This window comes from Chanos chanos, chromosome 10 (assembly GCF_902362185.1).
Source record: "Chanos chanos chromosome 10, fChaCha1.1, whole genome shotgun sequence".
Taxonomy (NCBI): Eukaryota; Metazoa; Chordata; class Actinopteri; order Gonorynchiformes; family Chanidae; genus Chanos; species Chanos chanos.
The window spans coordinates 15,526,490-15,535,449 of record NC_044504.1 but is presented as its reverse complement, the minus strand read 5'-3'; the positions used below and the strand labels follow the sequence as shown (position 1 = coordinate 15,535,449).

The 8,960-nt window shown below is 39.2% G+C and overlaps 2 protein-coding genes across 2 annotated transcripts; both read left to right on the top strand.

Annotated features, from left to right (window-relative positions):
• The first annotated feature begins 383 nt into the window (after positions 1–383).
• On the top strand, positions 384–1,945 carry pgfb (placental growth factor b). Its single transcript, XM_030787396.1, has 5 exons — positions 384–578; positions 1,055–1,134; positions 1,343–1,372; positions 1,531–1,593; positions 1,816–1,945. Exons 1-5 carry the CDS (start codon positions 384–386, stop codon positions 1,943–1,945), a joined length of 498 nt encoding a protein of 165 aa, XP_030643256.1.
• Positions 1,946–4,932: 2,987 nt separating this feature from the next.
• On the top strand, positions 4,933–8,335 carry cipca (CLOCK-interacting pacemaker a). The gene is made up of 4 exons (XM_030787039.1): positions 4,933–5,017; positions 5,783–5,957; positions 6,699–6,868; positions 7,228–8,335. The coding sequence occupies exons 2-4, from the start codon at positions 5,852–5,854 to the stop codon at positions 8,101–8,103; spliced, it is 1,152 nt and encodes a 383-aa protein (XP_030642899.1). The 5' UTR covers positions 4,933–5,017; positions 5,783–5,851; the 3' UTR covers positions 8,104–8,335.
• Positions 8,336–8,960: the final 625 nt, after the last annotated feature.

The window sequence follows — 8,960 nt, the reverse complement described above, 5'->3', positions numbered from 1 at the left end:
GTGAGTTACCTTCAGTGCTCCAATACACACAACCCAAACACTCATAATTTAAGACAGAGACTAAGGAACCAGGAATGAATTAGACTTTTGAATGGTTCTCAGTTGCCAAAATGTTGCTGTGAATATGCCATGGCTGCTGACATGCACTGTTTAAGATTATGTTAAAAAGATGTGGTGTTATTGGGCAGAGTCTGGGTCAGACTGAGACCTCAGGGTCTGGGGATGGCTGTGGTAGATGTGTACTAATGACATGGGCTCTACATGCCAAATTCAGCGCCTCTGCTCTGCTCTGTGTGTGTGTGTGTGTGTGTGTAAGTCATACACTGTCTTCAGTTTCTTCTCAGTTACTGACTCCTCTGTCCTCCTCTTTCTGTGCTGTAGCAATGCCGTTTCAGGAGGTGTGGAGGAGAAGTTTTTGCCGCACTATCGAGCGGCTGGTTGAGGTTGTACAAGAGTATCCTGGAGAGGTGGAGTATATTTACAGTCCCGCCTGTGTCCCATTGGTCCGTTGTGCTGGTTGCTGTGGAGATGAAAACCTTGAGTGTCACCCTACTCTTACTTCTAATGTCACGATGCAGGTAAAGGACAATTTGAAAGGTTGTGTGTGCCAAGACCATACAAAACAGTAATAAAACCTGGCCGCTTTTTGTATGCCACAATTACTGTTTTCAGTTAAGCGCAGGTATAGACTAATACTAACATGGACAGAGTTGATTATTGTATGACATACAGCAGTGTTAAAGGTTCCTCATGGTAAAATTGTGCCCATGTCATAGGAAACATTGCAGGACCTGCAGGCAAAATGCTTTGTTTTAATTTTATGAGGACCATTTTACACTTGGCCATACATGTGCTGTTGCTTGTTGATGAGTACATTATAGCAATGAGTATGACTATGAATATAGTGTATGGTGTTTCTTTTAGCCTCTATATGCGGACATGTGAGGTGAAAAGTTGTTCTGGATTTGTAAAGTGTAAAGTGAAAAGTTGTTCTGGATTTGTAAAGTGTAAGGTGAAAAGTTGTTCTGGATTTGGTCTGTATTTGTGTGATCAGTTGCTGAAGATAAAGCCGGCCGAGCAGGATCAGCAATATGTGGTGATGACGTTTGTGGAGCACAAAAGCTGTGAATGTAGGTAAGAGAGAAGCACCCTTTTCATGTTACTGGTTCATGCAACTCTTTGTCATTTGCCTTCCAGTCTGGGCCAGTCCTTCACACAGACACAGCATCATGTGGGCTATTACTTGATATAATAGACGCTGCCACATTATAAGTATTAAATAACATGAGTTGTGACTCTTTCTCTTTTTCTTTCTCCCCCTCTTACACACACATACGCACAGACTTAGAAAAGCCACAGTGAAACAAGAAAGGTAAGAAGGTCATGATTTCGACAACTCCTTGAATAAGTACCGTTTTGCTGTCTCATTGTGACATGACAGCAATACAGTAAAAATCAACAATAAAGCAATTATAAAACTTGATGGATGCATGTCAGCACAAATCAGATGTATGTTCTTTCTTCATACAGACGAAGATCAAGAGGGAGAGGGAGGAAAAGAAAGGAAAGACAAAAAATGAAAGACTGTGACACGTGAGTATTAAAATAATTACAGAGAGGTAGTAATGCTTAAGGTTTTGTAAAACAGCACTCATCATTATCATTATCATCATCCATAGTGTACAGATCTATTGTGTGTAACTGCTTAATGAACCATTTTTTCTGCCATAGGTGTCAGCCCCCCCGAAGGTAACTGCGATCCCAACCTGATATTGGCCCATCCTGTCTCCTGTCCACTCATCCCTTTGGTGCTAGCCCTGTTACCAAGCCTTTCAGCACATCTATGGTTACTGTGTCTCCTCTGGGCTCTGGGTATTACGAGACTCAAGCTTCAGGTTGTCATGGCAACCAGATTGTCTATCTTGCTGCTGAGGAGCAGTTTTAGGTTCCACAGGAAGTTCCTGTCCAGAGATGTAACAGGGCTTCACAGAAATCACCTAAGAAGTAAAACACAGTGGTGGACCTGACCAAATGACAAAGACTTAAACTGAGGACACTGATTATTATTATTATTATTATTATTATTATTATTATTATTATTAGCCTCATGTACTTAAAATCTGTATTTATTTCTAAAGAAACAATAACTAACAGTAGATTTTCTTTAAACTCAGACATGGGGCACAAGTACATAGTGGGAACCAATTCAAATACACCAAAGATAAAGAGTTTTGATAGAATTAGAGCGTTAAAACTAACAGATATATTATATTTTTTCACTCTGTAAGTTTGTGTTGTTCCTGCTGAGGACTAACAGGTGTGCTTTTCATGCCATTTCACAGACTTTTTGCAAAATCATAGTTGGGGCCGATGATGATAATATTTCAAAGTCATAGCCTACTTCTTTGCTTAACTAAGATTAACAGAACAGTGTTTTTTATTAGAGAATTGTGCTGTGAGGTCAAAAGGGATTGCTTAAACTCTCTATATGTGGATTGATTCATGCTTTGACAATGCTGTTTGATATATTTTTTATAAACTGTAGGAAGCACCACATTTTACCAGTGAGAGACAAGGAAAGAGTTTTGAGCACAGGAAATTCCTGTGGTTCATGAAGACTGATGAATTATTATATTTGTTAAAAAGTTCTTTTTAGACTTCACATATTGCTCCTCTGTTCCTGCAGCTGTGCTCAATTTCATAGAAACCATCTAAACTGTTTTGGTAAGAATTCCAATGGATATTGAGGCCACAGTAAAAGGATATCATATCTGTAATTCCTATAAACAGAAAGACAAGACAGAATAAAATTTCACAAAAGTTTTTTATGTTGACAAAGAGATTAAGTAAATGGATATGCCACCATTTAACTGATAAAGTATATATGCTTCTGGGGAAAAAATGAGAAACAATAATGATTTGCACACTCAAACTATTTTTTTATCAGCGTTTCATGTTTTCTACTTTCTCTTGAGAAGAGATGAAACAAAACAGAATATACTGGGTGAGGTCTTGACATCATAAAGAGAAATTATGTTGTCCTTTTACAGTTTCTCGTCTAAGAATTGTGGGCAGGTATTTTAATAATATGCTGACCTCTAGTGGTTAATAGAGAATATCTGTGCATAGTAGTAACAGTGGCCATACCTGTGTGCTTTAATCTCAACAGATTTACATGGCCAGTCAATGAAATGGCATGTTTCCATCATTCAGCATTTGGTACACTACTAGAGATTATATAACCATACATAATTTCTAAAGGTAGACCTTATCTTCTGGGATGTTTCATGTGAATAATAAGGACTGCTTTTTTCTAAAACTCTTTGGGATGGGGCTGGCCTACCACGCCACCATGTCAACTTTTTTTTACTGTAATTTAGAGCAAAAGTAGCGGTTTTTGGTGTGTAAATCAAGGCCCTACATGCAGAAGTAACTCTGTGTTCAGAATTCTATTCTGTAATCAGGATTAAGTGACTGTTGGTTTTGACTTTGCAGCTGCTAACATTACACCACAGAGATGTATTAGAGGGTCTGCTGACTGATTGTGGTATTTTGTGAGTTACTGGTGTTTTCTCTATTAGTTTAGAAATGTGCCAACTGATTTTATTCCTGAAAATCTACGAAGACTCACCACTCTTAGAGTGGATATGTGGAATTTTAAGGGCAAAGACACTGGCTTTATTGAGAGTGCTGATTTATAAGAGTAGAATGAATATGGACAGTAGACAAATGACAGTGAACTCAGACATGTAATGAATATTAGCATCTGTGTAATAAATATCTATCTTGGTGTTATTTTGTAGATAAATATGACATTCGCATTCAGACTTGTTTGAAAGTTTCTTTCTTTTCTTAATGATTTCCTGACACCTCTTCCTGAATTATTGAAAAACAAAATGCGTATGTGTAACACATGTTGATATGAAGGTTTTGAATATAGTTTGAAAATAGTTTTGAATACCAAGCAACTTAGCTGCCCTGTCATGAGGGAAATATGACCAAAAAACAACTTGTATAATGTATAGTTTATTTTCAGGTGTAAGTCTGTGCGTGTGTGTGTGTGTGTGTGTGTGTGTGTGTGTGTGTGTGTGTGTGAGAGAGTGTGTTTAGGTTGGGGTGGAGTTTGGGGTGTAGGATCATGTTAATCAAATTAATCCATCAGTCAATACATCAATCAATTAATCAAGAAAGCAAGAGAAATTACCAGGAGGTATTCAATTTTAACAGTAACGTTACCAGAGGTACTGTTACTACAACATGAGCTTAAGACATCAGTGATATTGTGTGATTGTAAATAAAGAGGTGTGTTATTCAAGTTGACTCTGATTGGTTGTAATTAATGTGGTAATGTGTGTGTTTGTTTTTCCTTGAGTCGAATGAGACCACAAACATTAAATAACTGGGATTTGTATTTAAATATTTTCACTGAAATACAGTTAAATGCAAGGACATTGTAGTTCAAGCTCGCTCGGCTTTTACTGGCATAAATTATGGGTGAAATGAGGGAAGAGACAGTGTAAAAAATTAAGCTTCCATAAGGTAACTGTGTTGTAACTTCTAATCCCCTCTTAATGTTTGTAAATATTTAACTTAAATGTGACAAGGTAATGATAAAATATACGCTAAGAGAACGGCTGCTATCGTTAATAACAGTACACCTCAGGCTAGACATTAGCCTTTGAGATCAAGTGGTTGTAGAAATCAACTGCGTAACGTCATCAGTCTTTTTTTTTTTTTTAAATCAGGTCACGTTTTCAGGCGCAATGCAAGCTTGCCCACCAATAATATTGTGCAAAGGGGAGAAAGGGAGGATCTTGCAGTCTTAAAAAGATGACGTATACATGGTTTCTCCAGCAACGGCTACGTACACAGGACGTAAAACAATCACTAACGTCGCAAATGTAGGACACAACAAAAATAAAAGCCACTGATATTACGTTGTGTTGATGGTGTACATCATTCGAAACCACCTTGTGAGAGCTGTATAAAGAAAACGCGAAGAAAAGGCTGGACTCATGTAAGAAAGCAATTATTACTTTGATCTTCATAACGTGTATATTGTACGTGCATCGATGTCCCGTGTTCAACATCGTGTGGTAAGCTAGCTGCTTAGCAAGCTAATTATTCCGAGCTGGTTTAAACAAGTTACACATTCAAACTGTGTGAGTGGTCAGTTTACAAATCTTAACAAGCCTTGTTAAGTAGGTTAGGTTATACAAGCACGATGTAGTCGGGAACAGAGACTGCATGAACTGATATGACCCTTACTTGATCAGACAACGTAGTCATGCTAATCGCTTACTACGCCCTGTGTTGTTGTCGAGTAACCCGCCTTTGTTTACATAACTTCTGTGGTTCTAACCAGACTCGCTAGCTCGCTACGTACAGAGAAAATATATGCTTGTCAAATATGCAGCGGCAGACAACCCATTTTTTTCGTTGAAAGGAAATGTTAGTTCGCCCTGCAGTTCCGCATAACACAGCAGCCTTTCTGTTTGACGTATTCGGAGGCCACTCAGCTGATTAGCTGCATTAGAAAATTATCGAGGTTGATTTTCAACTGACTTGCAATGATGTGCAATCGAAGTGGTAACAAATGAGCCTGACTGGACCCAAGTTCATGTTTTGGATCACATGTTCTAGATCAGACCGACTAGTTTTACTGATGTACCTTTGCTTTGCTGATGTCATGTAAGAACGTTATAATTTTGGTCTCATTCCCATAACTTTTGTATAATCTATGCTATGTCCAGCTCAGGTTACTGTTTTATTATGCTCACAGCTGTTTCACTGCTTGGAGTGCAAATGGACTGAACAGTACTGGAAAAGTGAGACATTTGAGTAATCAGTGATGAAAAGAACAGGCAAAATGGAGGGTCAAAGGAGAGCCTTCTCGAGTACAGCAAGCAATCAGAAAGCATCCAAGACTGAATCAGAGCGAGATTCAGGTTTCTCAGGTTTGTTTCCACCAGCAAATTTGCATGTTCAAACACACAGAGCACCACACTGTGCTTTTCCTTTCATCACAGTCAAGCTAAGGGTTCTTTTTGCATGATTAATGAACAGTTGCTGAAAACATGTTGATATGCCACCTAAGTGGTCCAAGATCATTCTAGTAGAGTTGCTGTATTACAGGGGTTGAATATACATTTCGATAACTTCATTTCCTGGCTAATTGAAAGCAGAAACTGAGCAAGGTGTTATGGATAACATGTCACCTTCAATAAATTGCTCAGTTTTAGTTGATATGGCACTCAGACACTGAGGCATTATTGTCATGAAATTTGGAGCTGCCATTTAGACAACTTGAACAAGATTTGAGACCAGGCCAGGACTAGCTTCCACTTAGAGTGGCAAGTCAGCATTCAGAATAAAACATATTTATAAACTGGTATCATTGAGAGCGGGCTGTACATGCATATTCACCTAGTTCATGTTAATTTATGTAGCTCAGATGTGTCATAGAGTTCATATTTTAAGTTTTCAGTTCAGAAATTGTGCATCATAAAAAAAGCCCTTAAGTGAAAAGAAAAACAGATATACAAATGAGGCACTTGTCAGGGTCCAGAAGTTGAAGGTAAAGTTGAAGAGGAAAAAACCCTAGAAAATGGAAAGATAAGAGAGATGGATGTGTATGTACTCTTTTGTTGTACTGAACAGTAAGTGTATATTTATTTACTTTTTTTGTCTTCATCTAGATGCCAGCTCTGGATATTTCAGTGCTGTGGAGCAAACTGAGTCAGTGGATGTGGGAGGGGTTAAATCAGCAATACAAGACCCACAGACATGTTCCCAGGTAGCTGTTATGTCCGGGTCTTACCCAGGACTATCCCCCATGATAATAATGAACAACATTGTCGTTAAGCAGGTGAGCATGTAATCATCTTCTTTGTTTAGGTTTTATTCCACTTGAAGATCACAACATTTAAGTATTATGTTTATTGTGTGTTCTGACTATTCATGTGAATTAATATTCTAATTTTCGGAGACTTCATCAGGCACTAGATGGCTCAGGCATTGTTTTATGTACATGAAGGCATTATTGTTATTAGTCTACATTCTTAATAATTAAGAGAATAGGTGGACTGGTCATAGAAAGATGATAAAATAACATGCAAAAGGTCATGGACCACACACCTGTTTTCATCAGTGTTGCAGGCTGCTCCACAAAGTTAATGAGGTGGGTTTTATGATGGTAATGTTAATGAAGTATGATCTCTTTCCCAGCCCAGTGCTCTGGCTCCTGCACTAAAACCTTGGGGCTTCACCTCCTCTCTGGAAATGGTTCCTCAGTCCCCACTGGTCCTTTTCCAGCCAGTGGTGTCTAGTGGCAAATGCACTTCCAAGAGTGCATCTGGAAAACACCAGCGATCCAAAAGGTACAGTCCGATTCTAAAATCCTTTCCAAAAATAGCCCCTTATCCTAACCAAGAATGCGGAGACCTTGGGCTCAACGCCAAGGAGAAGAATAGTTCATATGCCAGTCATAAAGGTCGTCACCAACGATGTTATCATGAAGATAAACCATCTGACTATCAGTCCGTGAGTCAGGGTCTCACTGAGACTACCAGCAGTGATCTATCTACTGACCCCCAGATTGCTGCTTGGGAGAATCTCTACGACAGTATCTCAGACATTGAGTCAGAAAACAGTCAGACAAAGCCCGCTGATGTTCTAGAGCTTTCAGCGCCCCGTTCCACAAGCATCACCCTCCCTCTTGACAGTCATTCCAGCTCCTCTTTGCGCCCTGAGGACTCTCCTGAGAAAAAAGATGACAAAGATGATGATGTGGAGAACTGTCCAGAAGCTCTCTCGCCAAGCTGCAGCAAACGCAAGCGTTTCTGTAACACATACAATATATTAAATCGATCAGGTCTCCTTGGCATCACTCTGCGCACTAAGGAACTTATTCGGCAAAACAAACGCTCACAGGCCCAGATCCAGGAGCTCCAGGCTCAGACTGAACTCTTCTTGGAGGCCATGAACAGCGGAGATCCCCAGATATGGGCCAGGCTCCAGCTTACTCTTCAAACGCCCACTTCTAAGGAGGCAGAGGGGCACACAAGGGAAAATTCAGCCACAGGGGTTGATAAACTGGTGTAGCAATGAAGCCCAAAAGGTGTCCTCATCCCATTGTTTTGCCAGCTGCTTTGTTGAAGCATTTATCTGTAGAGACCTCCCAAAAGTTTATGGGGGAAATTTCTTGCCGTTACTAGGCCCCAGTCACAAAATGTGTTGGTAGACAAAAAGGGAAATTGTGAAGAATTGGAGGTAGACATTAATTTCATGAAAGAAAAGAGAAGACATACTTTTCTCTCACTTTGGAAAAAACGGATCACTTTGATGTTAGCATAAACTGTGGTGTTGGCTGTGATGGGTGGATTGAGGTGGGTGGACACTTTAACTTTAACAAGGGGCCTTACCATGGTTATTCAGAGGGTGGAATAAAAAATGTTGTCCAAACACGGGATCCTGTTGCACAGTATAGTATTTGTGGTGAGAAGTGTGCTGTTTGTAGTGTCTTGTCAAACTATTTATTTTCATGCAGATATTAATTTAATTTACTTTGCTGAAGTGAAAGACCCGTGGGTCTCATAGCTTGCACCTGCTTTTTGTTTTTTGTCTATTTTTGCACATGTTGCTCCTTTTTCTTTTTCTTTTTTTAATTTTAAAAATTGGCCATCGTGACCCAACACTCAGACTTCTCCTTAAAACAGTGGTCCTGTCCTGTGCCCGTCAACACAGTGTACTGGACTTTTTTAGGTTCAGGAATACTCAAATAGTTGTGAAGGACCAGACATGTTTATAACATATGTAGTCATATCCATATATTGCACACATATTCAACTTGGGCCTTTTAATCTATACACTGGCCTTTTTTTTTTTTTTTTTTTTTTAATCATAGGTAGGTAGTATCGTATGTGGTTTCGCAGGTGTTGTGAAAATATAGAAAAATTATT

Bases quoted from the DNA above. Each gene is read 5' to 3' on its own strand.
- pgfb (XM_030787396.1), top strand. From the start codon at position 384: ATGCCGTTTCAGGAGGTGTGGAGGAGAAGTTTTTGCCGCACTATCGAG. The intron at 1,373-1,530 runs GTAAGAAGGTCA...TTCTTCATACAG, and splicing joins GCCACAGTGAAACAAGAAAG to ACGAAGATCAAGAGGGAGAG. The intron at 1,594-1,815 runs GTGAGTATTAAA...CTTTGGTGCTAG, and splicing joins AAAATGAAAGACTGTGACAC to CCCTGTTACCAAGCCTTTCA.
- cipca (XM_030787039.1), top strand. From the start codon at position 5,852: ATGAAAAGAACAGGCAAAATGGAGGGTCAAAGGAGAGCCTTCTCGAGT. The intron at 5,958-6,698 runs GTTTGTTTCCAC...GTCTTCATCTAG, and splicing joins GCGAGATTCAGGTTTCTCAG to ATGCCAGCTCTGGATATTTC. The intron at 6,869-7,227 runs GTGAGCATGTAA...TCTCTTTCCCAG, and splicing joins ACAACATTGTCGTTAAGCAG to CCCAGTGCTCTGGCTCCTGC.